This window comes from Dreissena polymorpha, chromosome 10, assembly GCF_020536995.1.
Source record: "Dreissena polymorpha isolate Duluth1 chromosome 10, UMN_Dpol_1.0, whole genome shotgun sequence".
NCBI classification, from domain to species: domain Eukaryota; kingdom Metazoa; phylum Mollusca; class Bivalvia; order Myida; family Dreissenidae; genus Dreissena; species Dreissena polymorpha.
In genome coordinates this window covers 51,114,173-51,140,036 of record NC_068364.1, presented here as the reverse complement: position 1 = coordinate 51,140,036, position 25,864 = coordinate 51,114,173, and the positions used below count along the sequence as shown (strand labels likewise).

Sequence of the window (25,864 nt, the reverse complement as noted above, 5' to 3'; positions counted from 1 at the left end):
TATTTGTGTCAAATATCCACTGCCTTACCATCTAATTATTTCAATAAGTTCACCGAGGTCGCCGTTGGCTTGTCGATATGGTGTCCGCATAGCGAATGGGGATTATCAGGTTCGATCCCGCATTTTAGACGCTCTTTATATATCCTCCAAATACATCAAGTATTGGCCCCACCCAGGATACGGGCCTCAAAGCGTTTCAATAAGCCTGAGCCTTTCGATGCAATCGAGCTGACATAAATAAGTTAAAACTAAATAAACCCTACAAAGAAAGCAAACTAGTTTTGCATTGACCACTTTGAAATGAAATAGCATCCAAAAAACAAACCTGTTCTCGGAAAACAGGGTTTTATGCAAGTAATTAAAGTGCCGTCCCACATTAGCCTGTGCAGTCTGAACAGGCTTATCAGAGACGACACGGTCTACCTAGACTGTTTTTTCGTATAAAAGAAACTTCCTTTAAACAAAATGTTCCACAAAAGCGGAGAGGTCGTCCCCGATTAGCATGTGCGCGAATGCATTACGCCCAATTTTTTTTGTAGAACGAGGCTAAAACTAAAAGTCTAAAACTTAGACTAAAACATCACATCAATGGATCATAGTAATCTGAGGAAGTTTGTCTTTTTTAGCACATTGTATAAATTTGGATAACTTTAGTCTATCCAAAAGATAACCTTTATTCAGATAAAGATAACAGACGTCAAATACCTTATTTGTTCTGAATTCTATAATTTATACAAACACGAATAAAAAGATATCAATAAAATGAAGACAACCAAATGTTAAACGCTTTGTAAGAGTTATCCACATTTATACAATTGGCTACACTGAAGATGGTTTGCAGTCGCCTTAAGCATGCAATATTTACAAAAATGATGCTATTGAAATGAAAAGTATTGCACTAGTGTTATAAGGATCTAAATTTTTATATATGAAGTATTCTAACTGAATAGATGTGCAAGCAACAGAATGTCATGACAAAATCAATTCTGCAATGTCACTGTAAATGACATGCAATCTGTTCATTGACCCTCTTGGATATGCATCTTTACCATCAGTAATCTAACCGTCCCGATCTGGGTTATATGAATTGGTCAACAATTGAACATTCATGGTCTGAGATAAAGGTTGACAAGAAATACTGTAAAATCATTTGAGCCTTGTTCTTAGAAAACTGAGCTTAATGCATGTGCTTAAAGTGTTGTTCCAGATTAGCCTGTGCAGTCCGCACAGGCTAATCAGGGACGACACTTTCCGCCTAAACCTGACTTTCGGTAAGGAGGGATTTCCTTGAAACTAAAAATACCATAAAAGCGGAGAGTGTCGTCCCTGATTAGCCTGTGCGGACTGCACAGGCTAATCTGGGACGACACTTTACGCACATGCATTAAGCCCAGTTTTCTCAGAACGCGGCTCATTTATGTTGGTCGTTTATTATTGACTGTTTCGTGGACACGAACATTCGTAAAAATTTTATTTTTGAAAAAAAGAGGAATTTGCGTCGATCATTTTTATATGTGTTTGTGTTAAATGTGTGGATCAGTCAAACCCCGAAATCAACAAAAATCTGCAACGAAATAAAATTAGTCTACAGTATAGGAATATGTAGCTACGTAAACGCTAACAGAATATTAATTAGTGTTACTATTCTTGTTGTCAGTCATATTTATTCCCAGGGAATATCTCTTACCTGACAATACTTTCAACAAACCCAAGTAACAACGACTAAATAGAGTTTACAATAAATATACGTATTTTGATGTTAAAGGGACCTTTTGACGTTTTGAAAAAATGATAAATAAAATTGATAACAAAAATGTTTCAGATTTGCAAATGTTCGCTGTAGTTATGATATTTATTAGGAAACAGTAATACTGAGCATTTATCGTGCTCTAAAATATCAATTGTATGCATCTTTTGACGATTAAAAAAAAACGGAAAATGATAAAGCGTTTCAAATGCGGAACGATTGAATAATTTTTGGAGTTCTGTTGTTACCGTTATATTTTGTGATATACGGGGATCGCTTATATAAAGTATTTGATACAATAATAATTGTATGAGCACGGATGGCGAAGTGGTTTAAAAGTGATAGACATGTACTATAAGGGTCAGTTTTTCGAGCCGTGTTAAGAATTACTTTTGTTTTCTTTCTTTAACTTTATTCGTGGTCTTTTAATGGAGCTATTTAGTTCCAATGTTTACATTTATAATTTTAATGCATTTAATAACAAACTTCAATGTATGTCAAAATATGTAAAAAGGCCCCTTTTAAGTGCGTGTAAATAAACGTTGATATTGTGAAAACAGACTGTTTAATTGCCGATGGTAGTATGAAAGTGTAGGTTACGCATGCGCAATTAATTTCCTTCTATATTACATATAAAGTAGTTGAAGTTCGATATCAATTTTTACCATGATCAAGCGCATACCCACTATATCATCATACATCATTGGAAAGATTAATGCATAATCTTTTGAAAAATGCATGTCATTAAATTCTATACGCGCAAACTCAAAATATTTACCTTAGAATAGGCAAACCGGTTTTGACAGCTGTGCAGACAACCATTTTGGGCTCAAATAGTATGACCTACTTTCAAAGCCGGGAACCATCAACACAAAAAGTAGAGCACAAAAATGGCTTATTTTCTTATTGCTTACAAATATACCTTCAAGCTGATACCAAAACCAACCATTTGCAATGTATTTTACAAATCCTAGGCAGCATGCACTCAACAATGTGTGCTAAGTATCAAACTGACTGCATGTAACCCTAAAAACAGGAGTTCCGGTTTGGGGTTATGTGACCTGTATCGGCGTTTTACAATAACAACTTATAACTAAGGTTACACATAACTGAATAGATATTAAGTATAATAGTTGCTTTATACACTTAATCTGACATAATTTTCACTTTGAACTGTACGTTTTGCTTAAAATAGAGATATTTACTAGTTAGTGTAAAATTATATGAATCATAAAACATGCAAATATTTTCCAAGCAATACGTGGATTGTATTGTTAGGAACCTAAGAGGATCAGTCTGTGAAAATGTGGCTTAATGCAATCCGTACAGGGTCATCAGGGACGACACTTTCCTCCTTATACCTTTGCATGCTGGGAAATTTGTCGTCTGCTAAAATGCCGTCTGCTTAATTTCTAAAATTAGCATTTGCTTCGATTTTTTTCAAATAATATTATCAGAATAGCAAACAGTTTGGATCCAGATGAGACGCCACGTTCACGTTCTGTGGCGTCTCATCTGGGTCCAAACTGTTTGCAAAGGCCTTCAAAATTCCATTCCCGCACTGAAAGGGTTAACTGGATTTTCGTGCAGAAGAGACTTCCTTTAAACGAAAAATACCATAAAAGCGGAAAGTGCTGTCCCTGATTAGCCTGTGCGGACTACACAGGCTAATCTGGGATGACACTTTACGTACATGCATAAAGCCCCGTTTTCTCAAAACGCGTCTCATATATAAAAACCGCCAACATAAGCCCATTTTCGTGATGATATCAGCACTAAAACCTCAGCAGTTTTTAGTTTAAGCGCACAGCTAACTACATCCAACTGGTATAGCTCATGTAACTTTCATTTTAAAACAAAACATATCGCCATGTTCTCGTTGATAATTATTAATTACCCAACGCCGTGACTTCTAAGCTTCTGTCAAGGCCCGCTCGGTTGAGCCAATATCAATATATTACCTGTCATTATTAATATAGATCGGAAAAGATATGTTGTTAATTACGTGTAGCATCAAGTCCGTGTCGCAACTAAAGCTTCGATGAAAATCAGACCTGCTATGTTTAAAGATGTTGCTAAATTGCGCCGCGTTCTGCAATACTGGGCTTTACTGTGCGAAAGTGTCCGCTTTTATGGATTGCTTCGTTTTACTATAGATTCTTCCTAGCCGAAATCCAGTTTAGAAGGAAATTGTCGTCCCTGATTAGCCTGTGCGGACACTTGGCGCACATGCATTAAGCAAAGTTTTACCAGATTGAGACGCAATTTAATCTTGTGATATTGGCATAAGTAATAGCCTTAGGTAGACATGTCGATACAAGACAACATTTTGATTCATAAGGTACTACGAAGAGCTTTCCCTGTATTCAAATATGGAACCGAAACACGATACCATACCATATTTTAATGTTTCATTATTTTGTCGCAATAAGCATAAAAAATTTCCCAAATAAGAGACAAAAAACGGGACAAGACAGGTCTACATATAAGCTCGTCTTGAAGAGTACGTGTTAGGGCAGGATGAGTATTATAATATTTTCAATAGTTGGTGGAATAATTACAAAAAAAATTATAAGCTTGATTTATTGTAAATGTTTTTCGCACATGTTTACTTATTGAGGAAGAACAACAATCAGATGCAACACTGCGTGTTTTCTGAAGAAAATTCCCATGAAATAATTTTAATTAATAAACGCATCTTTCTTATAAAAAAAACGACGAATTATATTTCAGGTTTCATTCGGTGTGCGATTAGATGCTGTATGTTCTTACAATTAAACACATATGCAAACCTGTTTCTCTAGTTTAACTTCGGCGTGTGGACAAAAATGTACTTTTCTAAGTTATGCCTTAAAAGATGCCGTTTAAACATAATTGCCTGCCAATCAATATTTAACATTTAAATATAGTAAATTGACAAAATTAAAAAAAAAATGTTTCAGATTCGCGAATTTTTTATTTAGTTATGATATTTGTGTGGAAACAAAAATACTGAACATTAACCATTCTCTAAAAAAGTCATGTTATGCATCTTTTACTATTTAAAAACCTGAAAATTATAAAGCGTTGCAACGCGAAACGATTGAATAATTTGGAGAATCTTGTTGTTGTCGTTATGTTTTGTGAAACTACGTTGATGGCTTATATAAAGTATAAAATACATCCCTCATTGTATGAGAACGGATAGCCGAGTGGTCTAATGGGAGACTTTTATTCCAGGACTCCAGGGGTTAGTGGCTCGAGCCCTGTTGAGGGTTACTTTTTTAAATTGTTTTCTTGATTTTTACTGGAGCTTTTTAGATCAAATGTTTTAATTTATCAATATAAAGCATTTAATGACAAACTTCAATACATGCCAAAATCTGTGAAAAGGCCCCTTTAATATAACACGAGTCTATTTGTTAGAGTAGACAGGGTAGGATGGGTTATAAAATTGGGGTTTGGGTTTCGGCGATCCCTTAGGAAAATAGCGTTTGCGTTGAATAAGACAGTTTATTCTTGAGCGAATAAACATTATTGTATATACACCGCGGATTACTTGACTTCAAAAAATGATTCGAAATTACATGATTTACTTGTCATTTGCATAAAACAGAACTGTTTGAAAGGATTTATCTTGATGTTGCACAAGTATTAAGGACTCAGAAAAAACATCTGCCATACTGTAAAATAATATAAACTCTTTGGCATAACGGGTGCTCAGTTATTGATTATTTGCTAACCGTTGATTGTAATTTTTCACAAGTTTCATGATTTTTTTGTTTGAGATTTTAATGAATGGAGCGATCATGCCCCAATACTTTTTACATTAAGCTGCAGTCATAATAACCTTGTAAACACCAGTCATAAACAAAATAAATGTAAATGGAACGACAATTAGGGATCAATTTCGGTCAGGTATTATTGGTAATCTGACATAATTTAATTCCATAGTAAATAATGTTAACTGCGAAAGCAGAGAATCTGTTAATACTATGATTAATGATTTTACTAATACGAAGTGTAGACGATCCACTTTTTTGTAAAACCGGCTATTTTAAAAATAACGTTAATTTTAATGTAAATAAACATGGGGAAAATAAGTGGTTTGAAAGCGAATGCAAAGAAGCGCGCGTTTACTATTTAGAAGCCCTGAAATTATTTAACATACATAAGACGGATGCTTGTAGAATAAATTTTTGTAAACGAAAAGAGGAGTATAAAAATATGGTTACCAAAAAAAGCGTATATACTACAAAAATAAAATGCGTGAACTTGAGCAGATGAGCAAATGCAGACCTAGGTTTTTTGGAAACATTTTCAATCAAAATCATGTAAAAATTCAAGAGATATTTCTTTGGATGATTTCCTCAAATATTTCGAAAATATGAGTACTGACATGTTCAACAGTAGCAATGAGGAATCTGAAGCTTTTAATTTTTATGATGATTTTAATTTGCCTAATGATGTATATCCAGAACTTGATAGAGAGATCAGCATTGACGAAATTGTGAATGCCGTAAAAATTTTGAAACGCAGTAAATCATGTGGCAAAGACATTTTGTTAAACGAATATTTTCTGGAAAGTATTGATATTTTATCGGCTCATATGTGTTACATGTTTAACGCAATTCTTAATTCAGGTGCTTTTCCAGATGCGTGGACAGAGGGAATAATTATACTAATTCATAAAAAAAGTTCAATAAATGACGTCAATAACCATCGAGGCATTACTCTAGTAAGTTGTTTATCCAAAATATTTACAACAATATTAAATAAGCGTATCGAGAAAGTCTGTAATGACAATAACATAATTTCGGACGCACAATTCGGATTTCAGAAAGGGTGATCTACTATTGATGCGGCGTTTATTCTCATGTCTTTAATTCAACATTATTTGTATAAAAACAGGCGTTTGTATGTTATTTTCGTCGATATGATGAAATGCTTCGATTCTATTTATAGAAGCGGCCTGTGGCTTAAATTGTACAAATCTGGAATTTCCGGTAAAATTCTTAGAATTGTACGCGATATGAATAGAAAAGTAAAATCGTGCGTCAAACATTGTTTCTCATTTTCTGATTTCTTTTCATATGCAGTAGGGCTTCGTCAAGAGAAGGTAATGTCACCTCTGTTATTTTCTATATGTGTGGAGGACCTAGAGTTGTTTCTACAAAACGACATAGAATCTGGCATACAAATCGATGATAGTGTGCTTATACTTCTAATTTTTTCCGATGACATGTATATTGTTGGTAAATCACCGAGTGAAATTCAGACTCAATTGGATAATTTATACGAGTTTAGCAAAACTTGGGGTTACAAGTAAACACAGACAAAACAAAGATTATGTTTTTTCGTAAAAGAGGTGGACTATTGCGCTCCGAAAAATGGACATATAACGGCATACCAATAGAAGCTCCAGATAGCTTCAATTACCTTGGGCTGATATTTAAATATACAGGAAACTTTTATCTAAATCAAGAGCATCTAGCCGGAAAGGCCCTTAAAGCGATGAATCTTTTATTACACAATTGTAAAATGTATGACCTAACACCCAAAGTTCTATGTCAATTGTTTGACGCATTCGTTGGTTCTATTTTAAGTTATGGGTTAGAGATATGGGGCTACACAAAAAGTAAAGAAATTGGAAGGATCCACTTAAAGTTTTGTAAGCGTTTACTAAATGTCCCCACAAATACATGCACTGCCGCAGTCTATGGAGAACTGGGTAGATACCCTCTGTTTATAAATCGATACGTTCGCATTTTCAATTATTGGCTCAAGATTATTTCGACTGATGATATTATCTCAAAGCGTATCTATCCCCAGGATGTAGCCATTTGTAGCGATGGTAACCAAAATTGGGTACACAATGTAAGAAATATGCTGAACGAATACGGACTTACTTTCTTATTTGATAATACGCAGTATTTAGATGTAAATTCATGTGTATGTACCTTTAAATATAGGGTAATAGATAACTTTAAACAAGAATGGTCTCGTTCCCTTGAACGTAGCTCTGTGCTTGATATGTATAGGCAGTTCAAAACTACCTTAGAATATGAAACATATTCAAATGAAGTCCCTAGAAGCCTAAGATATTATTTTTGTAGATTGAGAATGTCTGCCAATCCTTTATAATCCAGACTGGGAGACACATTAATAAACCTAGAAATGAACGATATTGCTTGTACTGTTTAAATAACAACACATTTGATATAGAAGACGAATACCACTTTGTATGTATATGTCCCTGCTTTTCCGATTTAAGAAAAAAGTATATAAATAAGAAGTATCGTATACGACCATCAGTGTTTAAATATATACAGTTATTGAAAAGTGTTAATAGAACTGAACTTATCAAATTATCTTCATTTATAACAGAAGCATTAGTTGTACGTTCTGCCATTTATAACAATATTGTGTAATTGTTCATCGTCACTGCCTATTGGCAGTCATTAATGAACCGACTCTAATTATATATTGTTACATTAAAATAATTGTGGAAGTCACTATCCCGCAAATTTGATTAACAGGATACGTAATGAAATTCGGAAAGATACAATGAAATCATATATTGAACTTTGTTGAAAAAATAAAATAAAAACCAGCTTCTACTTCAAAATCCTCTATTCAATCAACCTGACATAACAATTTGTAAAAAAAAGTTTATTTTTTGTTGTAAGCGTCAGCTCACGACTAATGTAGAGAGGCAGTTTTGCAAGTCAGTCTGCTGTAAGCTACGCTAGGAACGATAACCACTGCCTGTCTGCACTACCTGCAGTAAAATTAATCAAACGACCAATGCTAGGAGCGTCTGCTCTACTACTGCAGTGTATGTTTTTAATCAATAGTGTTAAACAGCTTGTAAGACGACATTGGCCAGTCTAGTGTTTATCATTGAAATCTGTACATATTGGCTGCTTTCAGGGAAAACGGGGCTTAATGCATGTCCAATAAAATTATCCTGTGCACACTGATTAGCACAAGCTAATCAAGGACGACACTTTCTGATTTTATGGTGTTTTTCGTTTAAAGACAGTCTCTGGTACTGGGATGACAATTAATGCATATGATTAAGACCTGTTTCCCCAAAATGGAGCTTAACTTATCTTTTTTATTAATGATTTGAAAAAAAAAACCCATCTCAACCTGTGCTTTAAGACACACTCTTTATAAATTTGAACTGGGTGTGTTCATTTCAAACTTGCGATATTAAAACCTATAACATAATTTTGAAAACTGAGTTGCGTCTAAGATTATACAACAGCGAACAACCTCGGTGCCTTCAGCGCTTTGATTTAAATCATGGTACGAATAGGGTGTTAAATTCGTTGGGGATTTAATCCACAGTACTGAAATTCTTTCAGTATTTCAGTTCCGATAAGTGTATAAAATTAACGTACATACATTCAAATTACCTATTTTTCCAAGGTATTATTTTCGCAGTGACAAGGTACATTAAAGCGACCTTTTCAAAGATGTTGGCATGTTTTGAAGTTTGTCATTAAATGATTTATATTGATAAATGTAAACATTAAATTTTAAAAGTTCCAGTAAAAAATCAAAAATAAAATTTAAAAAAGGAAAAAAAGTAGCCCGCAGCAGGGCTCGAACCAGTGACCCCCGGAATCCTGAAGAAAAAATGCATTAGGCAATTGAGCTATCTTGCCAAGCATGCATAAGTAGTGTATTTTATACTTTATATACGCCATCTCCGTAGTTTCACAAATGTAAATGACAACAACAGAACTCTCCAAATTATTCAATCGTTTCGCGTTGCAACGCTTTATAATATTTAGGTTTTACAATCGTCAAAAGATGCATATAATGGCTATATTAGACCATGGCAAATGTTCAGTAATACTGCTTCCTCGCAAATATCATAACTAAACCGAAAATTTGCGAATCTGAAACAACTTGTTTCAATTTTATCAATTTACCAAACCGTGAAAAGATCCCTTTAAAGTAACATTACTAGTCAAAAATCAACGAAATTGTCGTACAATATTTCGTAAAATAAACTTTACCAATTAAAAAATCAGTGTTCCTTATGGTAATTGCCGAAATTTCAACGCCAGATGTGGTCTGGCAAAAGCGATGTTTGTAGATACAAAATGCTCGTTTTTATTATTGTTTTGCATATTTAATTCCATTTTAATTTCCCGCAACGATGTCTATTCATACGACACATGAACACTAACATGGTGTTCGTGTGTCGTATGAATAGATAAAACGCGGGAAATTTAAATGGAATTAATTGTGTCACAAATAAATAAAAACGAGCATTTTGTATCTACAGAAATCTATGTAATCATACCACATCAAGCGTTGAAATTGTGGCTATTGCTATAAGGAACACTGATTGTCTATGTGTTAAGCTTATTTTACGAAATACTTTGCGAAATTTTCGTTGATTTTGAGCGTTATAGAGGCTTTAAAATCTGAAACGTCATTAAAATCATGAAGCCTTTCATCCCCACTAGCCTACGGGTCATCATAGTGAAGACAAAGAGAAAACGACCTATGTACGATGTAATTACAAAACAAGATGTGTTTGTGAAACTCTATGTCCCCATATATTCTACCTTTAACCTTGACCTTTTACCTTGAAGGATGACCTGGACCTTTCACCACTCAAAATGCACATGCATGCCAGATATCAAGTTGCTGTCGTCAATATTGCAAAATTTGACAGTTTACCTTCCCCTTTGACCTTGAAGGATGACTTCGACCTTGACTTTTCACCATTTCACCACTCTAAATGTGCAGCTCTATGAGATACACGTGCATGCCAAATATCAAGTTTCTATCTTCAATATTGCAAAAGTTATGGCCAATGTTAAAGTTTGACGCAAACAAACCATCAAACCAACAAACCAACAAACCAACAGACAGGGCAAAAACAATATGTTCCCCGGTATAGACTGGGGGACATAAAAACGAGTCTTCGCCGGTGAGTATAGCTAAAAGGTCGAACATTTTTATTGATATTGAATCAAATGAATGGCGACATATTCATTTCATATAACATGGGATACCAAATTACAGGGGATTCAATATACTCGTAGAATTGTACATAGAATCAAAGTACAAGTACACACTTTTTTAAATGGATATACCACTGCAGCTAACTGTTCCTTTCGTTAAACTTAATGTGAAACTATACGCTATATATTTTGGAAATGTAAGCGTGTCAATCAGTTAATTGGTGACTTGTTTTCTGCTTGTAATCACTTTTTGGACTTTCTAATTATGCCTACCTTTATACTGGGGCATGTAAATACAAGGGGACCTTTAAATGAATATTTGTTTTGATAAAAATGATAATTATTAGTTACAAACGGAACAAAACTTGACCCTCGCTTAAAGCGGCAAAATCGTTCCTATTCTTGTACTGGCATGTATTTAGTAAAACTAATTATTTAATGGTTTGCGTAAAGTAAAGAATGAGATCTGATGTTACCCCTCTTCCAGGCGTTGTGATACGGGACTATAATCAATTCTTTAACAATACAAATATTGTTTATTTTGCGATGGAAACGCTTTTTGATTGTAAAATGCACACAAAGTTTCATAACATGCATATATTGCTTGTAAACCCTGTACGGTGTGGAGTGAAATGTCCTTGACCCTCACACACCTATTGACGAGGAAATTTATATATTGTGAAAGGGAAAAAATCGTGCTTTAAAAAAGACTTTTTCGTGGACGAAATGTTTCTAAGACTTCTGATTTTCATAATAGAAACTTAGGAATTTGCGGCGGCCATTTGCCGATGTGTTATGTTAAATTCGTAAAACCCCGAAATTCACGAAAATTATTGTCACACGAATGATAATGGTTTAACAGTATTATAGCATGGACTTTTACGTGTAATGTTTTATTTGAGTCCTGTCTGAACGTTTTGTTATTACTAAAATCTTTTTAAAGGAACAATTTATTGAAAGGAAAACATGGTAATGTAAGTTGCAATAGAAACTGACGGATGGGTTTCCATGCGGTTACGTTCCGGATTGTCGAAACGTGAAATACTTCAAGCTGAGACAGAAATACGACGATACATTGTGCTTCATGAATGTGCGTAAAGTGTTTTCCCAGATAAGCCTGTTCAGTCTGCATAGGCTAATCAGGGACGAAACTTTTCGCTATTATGAAATTTATTATTTAAAGGGGGTCTCTTCTAAACGAAAATCCACTGTAGGCGGAGAGTGTTTTGCCTGATTAGCCTGCGCGGACCGCAAACATTCAAGTTTCCCTAGAACGCTGCTCATACCATTTAATTTTAATCAAGTTAACCCATTTATGCATTATGGACTCTCCCATCCTTCTAAATTGGATCAATTTATTTCCAAAATAGGGATGTTTAGTATGTTTATTTCTATATTTAGAATATTTCTTACAGAAATCCCTTTACGCAAAAAGCGCAGACACAGATGAGACGACGCCGCATCATGCGGCGTCTCATCTGGGTCTGCGCTGTTTGCCAAGGCCTTTTTTCAAGACGCTAGGCATAAATGGGTTAAACTAAGATTCAAAGAAGCTATGTTCAATCACTTATGAGAGGTTTGTGCAAATAGAAAATATGAACACTTGATGAACATTTGGGTTGATATGTCGCCTACCAGCACATTTAACATTTAAATTTACATTCTTCAACGAGGACATTGTAAACATTTAAACGTCTCAAAGGATCGCATTTCAAACACAAATAAGATGAACAATCCGTCAGAAACTTGTTCACGAGTTTCCAATGACTTGGTGGATCGTTTATGTGCAGAAATCAGATAAGCGATCTTACCACGCGCGGTGTTCTCGTCTCGCGTGCCGCGTATGTCAACGAGAATTTCAAATACGATAGATCGTAAAATAGGCGGGCACGGGTTTAGTTGCCATTCTCTTTGGTAGCGAGTTCTGTTAAACAGTTGCTTTAAAATGTTTTGTTTAATTGATGCCGTGTAATCTTCATATAGTTTGAGGTCAGACTCAATGTTGAACATATAATGAACTGAAATAGAGCACGAACAGGGTTATTTCAAACCTGAACGCAATACATCTCATATATAACAATCAAAATTGAAGATCACGTGGACTAATATTCAAATCAGTTGTATAGGAAAAATACTCAACACGTAAGTCTTAATATTAATACGCTTTTTTAAATTTTAAACGTGTTTTTTTTGTATTTGTAGCACAAAAGTTTCGTGTTTGAGGAGTTTTAATTGTTCGCCGCAATAATAATAATGATAATAATAATAATAATAATAATAATCATAATAATAATAATAAAAATAAATAAATAAATAATAATAATTATACAATAAAAGTAATACTTATTATTTTAAAATAATAACATACAAAATAAAATTATATATATATATATATATATATATATATATATATATATATATATATATATATATATATATATATATATATATATATATAGATCCTTTGAATATATATATACAAAAATTATTATTAATATAAAAATGGAGCGAGCGAGCGAAATAAAAATAAATTTATTTTTATTATATTTTTTGTTAAATAACAGGCGTGCGAAAAGCGAAAAATAACAAATACATATATTGTCTATGTAAATTGATATATTTTGCCAAATAAATGCATGAAATTTGCAAAATGCCAGTACAAAGTCATTTGGAAGTAATAATTGAGTTTAAGTTTCAAATGTTTGTAAAAATAAATAAAAAAAAGTCTCTAATAGCTGTTCTGCTTTCTCACACCAGGTAGTGATAACTTAAGTATAACATGGTACATGGTTTTTATTATCAAAGTTATATAAGGAGCTCAGTTTTCTGTCAATGATGGTTTAATAACATGACACAATAAATAATACAATAAATATCAAGCATAAGCAGTGATTTTTCTTCGCGTCATATTTTACAGCCTGTGCCTTTTTAATTGGGGATAATATGCGATACACCATGAAATTGGGAATATTTAATCATTATTATTATGATTATAGATAACAGTATACCAATTGTTAATAAGTGCATGTTTAACTGCTTTCTTAAATGTATATTATAAGTGCTAGGGCATTAAACTGCTGTATGAGAAACTCAATAAACCAATTGAATTTATTAAAAAACAATTGACTTATTGTTTTGAAATTTTGGCGAGACTTTTAACAGAAAGGTACTTTTTGGAAACCAGCCCTTTTTTACAAGTTTCAATTGGACACATCCTATAAGAGTCTGTAATTTGGGGCAAAAAAAAACACTGATACGAAATATCTCGTATTTGTATTAGTTCTAAATATCATAGCACAGATTTCAATAGTTGTTGAAAACCAGGAGTCAAATGACCCTGTGCTTGAAATTTTCAGGGGTCAAATAAAATTTTCAGGGGTCAAAATACTGAAATCTATATATTTTGTTTATATATATTAGATGATTGCTCTACAAAAATTGTTTTGTATACCTTTTAGTATATCTGGCTTAAATAAAAACCTATTTTTTGTATAATAAAACATACATTTTATTTAAGTTTCATGGTAACATTTGCATAAAAATGATGCATGGAAGATGATTTCCATAAGTCAAAAGTGACAAAATTGCAAAATGCTTGCATCAAAAAGCAGGATTCTGCTTCAATTCAAATCCCTGTCATAGGGTATGGTATTATACAATACTCGATGAAATCCCTGTCATAGGTTATGGTATTATACAATACTCGATGAAATCCCTGTCATAGGGTATGGTATTATACAATACTCGATGAAATCCCTGTCATATGTTATGGTATTATACAATACTCGATGAAATCCCTGTCATATGTTATGGTATTATACAATACTCGATGAAATCCCTGTCATAGGGTATGGTTTTATACAATACTCGATGAAATCACTGTCATATGTTATGGTATTATACAATACTCGACGAAATCCCTGTCATAGGGTATGGTATTATACAATACTCGATGAAATCCCTGTCATATGTTATGGTATTATGCAATACTCGATGAAATCCCTGTCATATGTTATGGTATTATACAATACTCGATGAAATCCCTGTCATAGGGTATGGTATTATACAATACTCGATGAAATCACTGTCATATGTTATGGTATTATACAATACTCGATGAAATCCCTGTCATATGTTATGGTATTATACAATACTCGATGAAATCCCTGTCATAGGTTATGGTATTATACAATACTCGATGAAACCCCTGTCATAGGTTATGGTATTATACAATACTCGATGAAATCCCTGTCATAGGTTATGGTATTATACAATACTCAATGAAATCCCTGTCATAGGTTATGGTATTATACAATACTCGATGAAATCCCTGTCATAGGTTATGGTATTATACAATACTCGATGAAATCCCTGTCATAGGTTATGGTATTATACAATACTCGATGCATTACATTTGTTATTTTAGCACTGTTAAAATTAGAAATTGCCGATTGTTTCCAATCGAAGGCATACCGGCGACATTTCACATCCTGATGTAGATGCGGTTGAAATTTATAATAGCTCAAGTCATCTATAATGAAATGACTATTTGCGCTGGGGAAAAATTTTAAACATTGAAGTTTTGTAAAGTTAAAAAAACATAACTTTCTTATGAAAGAAAAATAAGAAATAGGTAGATAAAGATTTGTATTTTAATATAAAAAGGTCAATCAAATGCCAGTAAAGTTGTTTAAGTCCAGAAAGTTTCTTCACTTTCTTACTTGTGTTAAATTCATGTTTTAAGGGCATAATGTACACCTTGCACTTAGCCATCAACAGTTTGAACTAGTAGATATAAGGTGGCTCGTACAATTTATATTATACTCGACATGTTTTGTCCAGTTCAACGACGACACTTCTTTGCATGTTAATTTTTAATATTTTATCTTAATCAATACCAACAAGTTTATTGCAGATTTTTACCAATCGAAGGCATACCGGCGACATTTCACATCCTGATGTAGATGCGGTTGAAATTTATAATAACTCAAGTCATCTATAATGAAATGACTCATTGCCCTGGGGAAAAAGTAATATTTCAATTTGTGTCTTTTGCAGACATGACAAGACAGACGAACGCTGCCATTTGTTTTTACCATAAACCAATCGAATAACGCAAAGCGTTATAACACTCTATGTCGTAAAATACGTAGGCTAAATAACACTAAATCATTTAATAAATAGGTGCGCAGCAATTTTTTTGCTGCGGGCGCAAAATAAAAATAAAAATATTTTTATTTAGTTTTAAGCTTTTTAGGTGCGGCGAATCCATCGAACATTTAATCAATTTGTTGTGGCCTAATGTGTATTATTATGTCTATTATTATAATCATTATTATTATTATTATTATTATTATTATTATTAGTAGTAGTAGTAGTAGTAGTAGTAGTATTATTGGGTTACGTTTTTGAGTGTCTTTTAATTATTAGTATGGGATATTATTGTTATTATAAACATATATTATTTTGATATTATTTATAAAAAACATTATCGACGTTATGACTCGGTCTTTATTCCTAACTAGTTTTATGTTGTGCTTAACCCATGTATGCCTAGCGTCTAGAAAAAAGGCCTTGGCAAACACTGTAGACCGAGATGAAACGCCGCATGTCGCGGCGTCTCATCAGGATCTGCGCTGTTTGCTTAAAGGAATTTATTTAAGAAAAGTTCTAAATATAGAAATAAATATACTAGACATCATGCGGCGTTTCATCTGGGTCTACGCGGTTAGCCAAGGCCTTTTTTCTAGACGCTAGGCATAATGGGTTAATAATTGATGGACAAATTACGACGTGAACTGGTTAAGATTTCAACAAAAAGTGATACTCTTGCACTTTGATTTTGACTTTGTATTGAAGAGCTATCAATCTTGTAAGTTAGTTAACGAAGCATCAAATAAGCAGACCGAGTTTTCAATCGATTGACTTAGCGCGTGTTCAATAAACGAGTCAGTTACCTCTACGCAAACAGCACACATACCACATGTCCAGAGTTAAATTTTCGCTCGTAAAAGTTACAAGTGTGTATAGTATCAAAACGTTACCACTGTTTGTAACAACAAAAGGTACTGGTTCGTTTCTGTATTACTGTGGTCATTGACACGTTATTGATTCCCGACAACGGTGAGGCCCGTTGTTTTTAGAAGGCGACAATGTAAATTGATAGTATGTCATGCGCTAGAGATGACATTCGTTTGATTTTGTCCACGAAAAATGCGTCATAAAACATGCTTTAGATCAACCTTGACTTGAAAATTTAAACGGTCAATCGGCTGCATCCCTACTTTTCATCGACCGCAACAAGGCGTGATTCAACGGTCATCATTTTGTGTTAATTGTTGCATCGAGATGACCTGTTTTGGATGTACAGTTGTCACTTGCCGACACTTAAAAGCTTTCGGATAGTAAATGTAACAAAAATTCATTTCTTGATCTTGGTTTTCATTATTGCCATAATATAGAATAATTTACAAATACCAAAAGCACATGTCAATTACAGTAAACATACTCATACAGTATACGATAATCAGTATGTACATGTATCTCTATGTTTATGTTTGTGGCAAAGCTTCTGTTTTATAACAAAACAACAACAAGGCGTCTTATCTTTTGATTTGAAGAAAACGACAAAAACTGTTCGTGTCAAAAGTGGGAAATAATAAAGATAAAATTAATTAAAATTTGATTAAAATCAAAACATAACTAGAGAACGGTCGTGAATATATCGCTTTCAATCACAGGGACGCCTCTGTTCGCCTATGATCCAAATAAGTAAATAAAAAAATTCACATTGAACAGTTTTCTTAATATGTAATAACGTATTTAACACCGATATACATACATATATATATATATATATATATATATATATATATATATATATATATATATATATATATAAACCATTATTATGTCAGACATGCTGTCTAATGTTGATACAATGTGTCTTGTTCTGATAAAACTGGGCATAATACATGTGCGTAAAGTGTCGTCCAAGATTAGTCTGTGCAGTCCGCACAGGCTAATCAGGGACGACACTTTCCGCTTTAATGGTATTTTTAGTTTCAAGGAAGTCCCTCCATACCGAAAATCAAGTTTAGGCGGAAAGTGTCGTCCCTGTTTTTTTAAATAAAAATTAGTATTGAAGGGACATTCATTTTCGTTGCTTTTGTGGGTTTACCGATCCACGAATTACCGTACACACAAACACATCGGTGGGTTTACCGATCCACGAATTACCGTACACACAAACACATAGGAAAATGTCCGACGCAAAATCCTCATTTTGTACGTACACGGATATCCAAGAATTTACCAGTGAACGAACATGTCATAGTTTAAAAAACATTAAAGTTAATGCCGTTGAATATAAATCCGTTTACAGCATTACACTCATTGAACTGTCATGACAGTCTCCATACGTACGTATGATGACAGAAGTTGCTGTGTTTTTCTTAAGTTTATGTGAATCGAACAAAAAAATAAACTTATCCTCAACTTCTAGTGCCTCTTCCCGAGAATTTAGGCTGTAAATGAAACGAATCGTCAACGATACCGGACCTAAAGAAAGACAAATGTACATGAAATCATAATTAAAGCCGCCTTCTGCGAAAATTGTGGTTTAACCCATTTATGCCCAGTGGACTCTCCCATCCTTCTAAATTGGATCAATTTATTTCCAAAATGAGGGGTGTCAAGTATATTTATCTCTATATTTAGAATATTTCATAAAGAAATTCGTTTAAGCAAACAGCGCAGACCCAGATGAGACGACGCATTATATCACGTGAGTTAAAACAACTGCAATACCTTTCTTCCCTTGCTATGCGATTATTAATGTACCTACCCGTTTGAATTCTTAATGGATGGCATGACATTCTTAATCTACAGAAATAAAATCTGAGGCTTTTAGGTAGGACATCTAAATATTTTTCATACTCGAACGATAATTTAAATTCTTTGTACAATATTAAAACTGGACTTTCAAGTGATTGAAGCCCGTGTTGTTTAAAGCAATCTATGACTCTACATTTAAATTCAGTTAGAAATGTGTTTGTGTTAACATAGTGACCATTTTCAAACACCTAAGCGAACCCGTAATCGTTGAGCAGCTTTTTCACATTTGATACCTAATTTTTCTTGCCATTAATGCAATCTTTAAGAGCCTCATTTTAAACAACACTTAGTATAATATTATAACTGTCTTTAATTTAAAACCAATATTTAATTATTCTAATGTATCTGTGTATATATAGAGGATATCTGCCCAGTTCACCATATACTGCAGCAGAACACGAATTGCTTTGTACTCTTAGTAATCTTTTACAAAATTTAAGGTGAATCCTTTCTAGTTCCTTAGATTTGGTGTAAACAAAATGTAAGCATCTGCAATCCGCGACAATCACTATCTTTTCATGGCAAAGCTTAACCCATTTATGCCTAGTGGACTTTCCCATCCTTCTAAATTGGATCAATTTATTTCCAAAATTAGGGATGTCTAGTATATTTATTTCTATATTTAGAATTTTTCTCACAGAAATTCCTTTAAGCAAACAGCGCAGACCTTATTAGCCCATTTATGCCTAGCGTCTAGAAAAAAGGCCTTGGCAAACAGCGTAGACCCAGATGAGACGCCGCATGATTGCGGCATCTCATCTGGGTCTACGCTGTTTTCAAAGGCCTTTTTTTTAGACGCTAGGCATAAATGGGCTAATTGTCAACATCAAGTATATTTTGTTTTTTCTTTTAGAAGTTAATTAGCTATATATAATTTCATTTGAAAAATTCAACTGAGAAGAACTTTAGCAACGGATCTTAACAACTTTACAATCAACTGTCAGCCTTTCATAGACAAAAGATGACACGTCTGTTGTAGTTTATGTCAAAGAAGAGTGAAATTTTTGTTTTGTAATATTTATAACAATGTATCATTTATTTGAATTTATCTTAAATAACGACAACAAATAACACGAGATTACAGATGACGCAATTTTTAAAGATGGACGCATTATATTTAATTTATCACTTTTTGTTAAAGGTTCAGATATTAACATATCGTCAGAAATCGTTTGTTTAGTAGCATTTGCGAAAACAAATTATTACGGGGTTACATACAGATGAACAGTATAGACAGAAGTGCACGTTTTAATACAAGCAGTACATCTGGAGAAACGTTATGGATTTAGAAAAACAAAATTCTACCATGATAAATTTTAGGCGTGTTTTTGAAAGGATTGGCGGCTAGATTCAGCTGTTTGCCCCTTAGGGATGCCTTTCTTACAGTTTGTGATTAAAATGTATTATAATTGTTTGTAATTAATCCTAAGGGAATTGGATTGCCATTTGAGAACCGCCTTTTTAACTTTTATTTTGGAACGGTGCAAATTGTTGTCATTCAGTCACACATGATTCAGAAAATTTTTGCTGAATGACAAAGTGCAGGGACTTCACATTTGTATTATCCAAACAGATGTGCGTTTAAAGAAATATAAATACTCAAAGTCAACGAATATTCCGCAAAATATTTCGTTAAGCAGAATTAGACCATAACAAAGTCTTCATGAGTACCACCGGTACGTTGTGTTTCCGAAGCTGCCCGGAGCCAATCTCGCGTTATCTCGTAAATGTTCGGATATCGTAGCCGGAAATTCACATGAACTATATAGTGACACAATACAATAAAACAAGCCTTTTGTATCGCGTGATACCAGATCATATCTAGCGTTTAAAATTTTGGCTATTACTTTAAGGAATTTTTTGTGTAAACGTTTTTTCGTAATATTTTACGAAATATTCGTTGATGTTGAGTGTTAATGGGCTTTTTAGAGTAGGTTGGCATACGAATACGTTCTTTGATTTCACAATGTCTAACGGATGACAATTTTTTAATTTTATGCTGTATACAAATCAACAAGCGACAAACGTGTCTGGGATCGTTTTAACCCATATTTTTCAACCAGATGAAACTTTACCTGAAATGTAATATAGTACCGAAACCTTCTTAAGAAAACTGACTTGAGTTAAATCCATAAATGCCTAGCGTCTAGAAGAAAAAGACTTGGCAAACAGCGTAGACCCAGATGAGACGCCACATGATGCGGCGTCTCATCAGGGTCTGCGTTGTATGCTTAAAACGGACTCTATGGTAAAACAACTTTGCAGACTTACCCGTTTTTACAATATAAAACTCAATGAGTATACCTTTAACCCATGTATGCGCCTAGTGGACTCTTCCATCATTCTAAATTAGATCAATTTATTTCCAACATTAGGGATGTCTAGTATATTTATTTCTATATTTAGAATATTTCTTACAGAAATTCCTTTAAGCAGACAGCGCTGTTTGCCAAGCCCTTTTTTCCAGACGCTATGCATATATGGGTTAAATTAGCACTATAAGTGTGCAGCGAATGTAATGTTTAATAATATGCTATGCGTTCTAGAAAAACTTGGCTTATTGAATGTTTCGTAAAGAGTCAACCCGGATAAGCATGTGGATCTGGGACGATATTTCCGCGTGTACAGTTTGTTTTTGTTTTGTTGTTTTTTCGTTGGCGAAATTCCAGTTAAGGCAGAAAGTGGTGTTCTTCATACGCTTGTGTGGAATACACTTGCTTATCAAAGACAACATTTTTCGCACATGCAGTAAGGCGAGTTTTCCTAGAACAATGCTGATATTCCGGCGCATATTGTTAAAAATATTAATAGCTTGTTATTGTCAGGCGATCATTTAAGTGTGAAAGTGTTTTTTCAAAATCATGGCCAACAACACCGCATATATCAACACTAGCATTTTAGCTCGGAAATTGTATGGTAATTGCCCAATAAAGTGAACAACGAGTTTAGTAGTCACGGAATGGCATCGTGCTCAAACACACGGTCGATATGTTGTGTTGTAAGGCCAGTTTTCCCAAAACGAGGCTGAAATTCCGGCTCATATTATTAACCCATTTATGCCTAGTGGACTCTCCCATCCTTCTAAATTGGATCAATTTATGTCTAACATTAGGGATGTCTAGTATATTTATTTCTATATTTAGAATATTTCTCACAGAAAATCCTTTAAGCAAACAGCGCAGACCCTAAGAGACGCCGCATCATGCGGTGTCTCAGCTGGGTGTACGCTGTTTGCCGATGCCTTTTTTCCAGACGCTAGGCATAAATGGGTTAAATTAGACCTATATGTGTGCAGCGAATGTAGTGTTTAATAATATGATATGCGTTCTAGAAAAACTGGGCTTATTGAATGTTGCGTATAGAGTCACCCCAGATTAGCATGTGTGGATCTGGGACGACATTTCCGCGTGTAGATTTTTTTATTGTCTTTTTTTTTCGTTAGCGAAATTCCAGTTAAAGGGATCTTTTCACGCTTTGGTAAATTGACAAAATTGAAAAAAATTGTTTAAGATTCGTAAGTTTTCGTTTCAGTTATGATATTTGTGAGGAAACAGTAATACTGAACATTAACCATGCTCTAATATAGCCATTATATGCATCTTTTGACGATTTTAAAACCTAAAATTTATAAAGCGTTGCAACGCGAAACGATTGAATAATTTGGAGAGTTCTGTTTTTGTCGTTAAATTTTGTGAAACTACGAAGATTGCTTATATAAGGTATAAAATACGTCAAGAATGTGTACTTGGCGGAATAGCTCAGTAGGCTAAAGCGTTTTTACTTCAGGACTCTGGCAGGACTCCAGGGGTCACTGGTTCGAAACCTGCTCCGGGCAATGTTCTTTTCCTTTTTTTATTTTTTTTCTTGATTTTTTACTGGAGCTTTTACGATCCAATGTTTACATTTATCAATATAAAGCATTTAATGAGTAAGTTAAAAAAATGCCAAAATCTGTGAAAAGGCCCCTTTAAGGCAGAAAGTGGTGTCCGTTATATGCTTGTGTGGAATACACAGGCTAATCAAGGACAACATTTTTCACACATGCAGTAAGGCCAGTTTTCCTAGAACGATGCTGATATTCCGGCGCATATTGTTAAAAATATTAATAGCTTGTTATTGTTAGGCGATCATTTAAGTGTGAAAGTGTTGTTTCAAAATCATGGCCAACAACACCGCATATATCAACACTAGCATTTAGTTTTAGCTCGGAAATTGTATGGTAATTGCCCAATAAAGTGAACAACGAGTTTAGTAGTCACGGAATGGCATCGTGCTCAAACACACGGTCGATATGTTGTGTGTGATGCCTTTATTCCACTTGATAAAGTGTAGTTTATTATACTCACTCTTTATAAACAAGTAATACAAATAAGTGACGTTCTTATAAAACGCAGCTTAATGCATGTACGTAAAGTGTCGTCCCAGATTACATGTGCAGTCCTTCACGATAATGTCCGCTCGTATGGAATGTTTCGTTCAAGTCAAGACTCCTCTAAACGACCATCCAATTTACGTGTAAAGTTTTGTCCATGATAAACCTCTGCGGACTGCACTGGCAAATCATGGGGCGACACTTAATGCACATGCATAAAACCAAATTTTCTCCTAGCACGACTCATATAAAACTGTGATTTCAATATTATGATTGTGTCAAGGGTGTACACCTCTATAAACGATAATACAAACAGATTAAGACTTTTCGAATAGTAAATATTTGAGATTAAGTTTGAGATTCATTAGCACACGCAAACCTATACACTGTGGATAGTAGCGGGTAATATCCTAACTACCTTATAATAGTATACACGTGAATGTCATAAGTCATTGGACAATTGTATACGTCGTTAGATTATAGTATACGTCATTTGATAATATAACACGTCATCGGAGCATAGTATACATCACTGGATCATAGTATACGTCACTGGATCATAGTATACGTCATTGGATCATATTATACATCACTGGATCATATTATACATCATTGGATCATATTATACGTCATTGGATCATTTTATACGTCACTGGATCATTATTTACGTCATTGATTCATATTATACGTCATTTGATAATAGTATACGTCATTGGATCCTGGTATACACAATTGGATCATAGTATACGTCAGTGGATCATAGTATACGTCTTGACGTCAGTGGATCATAGTATACGTCTTGGATCATATTACATTATTTGATCATAATATACGTCCTTCAATTATGGTTGACGTCATTGGCTCAAAGTATACGTCATTGGATCATATTATACGTCATCGGATCAAAGTATACGTCATTGGATCGTATCAAATGTCAATGGATCACACAACATGTCATTTTATCTTATTATACGTTATAGGATCATATTATACGCCATGGGGTCATATTATTCGTCATTCGATCATGAAATACGTCATAAGAACATAGTGTACGTCATTGGATCATAGTATACGTCATTGAATCATAGTATACGACATTGTATCATAGTATACGTCATTTATCATATTATACGTCATAGAATCATATTATACGTCATTGGATCATAGTATACGTCATTGGATCATATTATACGTTATTGTATCATATTATACGTAATTGGATCAAATAGCACGTCATTGTATCATACTATACGTTATTGGATCATAGTATACGTTATTGGAACATATGATGCGTCATTGCATCATAGTTTACTTGCTCATTGTTGGTATTTAACTTTAGGCTGCATAAATGAATATATTTAGCTTTAGGCTGCATAAATGAATATATTTAGCTTTTTTTGTTATTCATGTGTTGTGCGTCTCACCAAGTTTTAGCATGTTTAGATATTATCCAAAAATGCTTTTTGTACGATCAGATTATTGATAATATTTGTTCATTTACTTTTGGCATTTTTTATAGTTAAGATAGATAAAAATGTTGCAACTAAATCAACGTCGATTGCATTAAAGTATATAAAGTATTTAAAATCTGGCCGCAAAATAAACATTAGGTAATAACTGTGCTTGCTTGTAATAACTAAATGACAATGTTCGGATCATAGGCCAACATGCCATGACATGAATGGTGTTAGTGGCTACTCACGAGTCGTTGTACTCAGTTTGCTGTTAACATTTACAAGCAGACAATGCTTCGCCGGTAATTCGATGCCCTTTTGTTGAGATGTTCGAACAATTATGAACACAAATGTTGACATGTCACTTAAAGTTCAAAGCCATGGTCGTGAGCTGCGATTGCGCGCTGATTACTCATTTCCAATTCATGAATTATGTCATGCGTAAATATTTGTTGGGGATTTGATAACCAATTCATACGCTCATTTGCGCTTTATCAGTTCCGTCTATTGATGAACCGATATTTGTTTCAGAGATCCAAAATGGCTGCGACATCAACGACGTCCCAAGAAATGATCACGTGCTTCTTTGTTTTCGTTATCGGTTGCGCATGCGCACTGGGGTACCCGTCATTAGGACGAAATCGACAAACCGAAGAGATAAACACAATTCTCAATGAACTCCGAAAAGAGCTACACATAAATTTAAAAGCAAACAGCCCTTCTACAAACGATATAATCTTAACAGCTGCCGAGTTTCCCAGAAATGTGCAAGCAAACCCGTCTCAGTTTGACGCCATTTCCGAACTCAGTCCGCAGACGTCACGCGATCAGCCGTTGCTATCAGCGCTGCTGTCAAAATCGGAGCTGGACCCTGCGACCGGAAGTCTGTCCCTGGAGGTCAGCAAGCGCCAAGGCAACTGGGACTTCGACTATGGTCTCGGAGGCGGCCGTTTCGGGAAACGTGCGGGGTTCGGCGACTACACTCTAGGCGGTGGAAGGTTCGGTCGCGATGTGGATCACGTGACACGGTTTGAGGATGAAGTCGTGGATTTTGTGGATCCAGACGAAGAAGACGGTTAAATATGTGAACTGCGTAAACCGCCTTTGTGGATAATGAATAGTTTAAACCAATCTACAACTTTGTCATGCCTTTACAAGTTACGTTTGCTTATGCATAGGGCACCAGAGGATTATTGCTGTTTTCTACATGCACTTGCAAACATTGCTTGCTGATAGTCAAAACTTCACGAGTTGTATGTCCCTCTCTATAATTTATTTATATGACATACTATTATTATGACGTACTCTTATTATGACATTTATTTAATTAATATAACATATTCGTTTTCTGATTAGATTAGTAAAAATATGCGTTAAATTCATTATCAGTAACATTGTTAGACAGTTCAAATCTGCAATAAAA

At 34.2% G+C, this 25,864-nt stretch overlaps 1 protein-coding gene across 1 annotated transcript; it reads left to right on the top strand.

Moving 5' to 3' along the window:
- The first annotated feature begins 12,602 nt into the window (after nt 1-12,602).
- Nucleotides 12,603-25,824, top strand: LOC127848429 (uncharacterized). The gene is made up of 2 exons (XM_052380891.1): nt 12,603-12,861; nt 24,973-25,824. The coding sequence occupies exon 2, from the start codon at nt 24,982-24,984 to the stop codon at nt 25,519-25,521; it is 540 nt and encodes a 179-aa protein (XP_052236851.1). The 5' UTR covers nt 12,603-12,861; nt 24,973-24,981; the 3' UTR covers nt 25,522-25,824.
- The last annotated feature ends 40 nt before the right edge of the window (nt 25,825-25,864 follow it).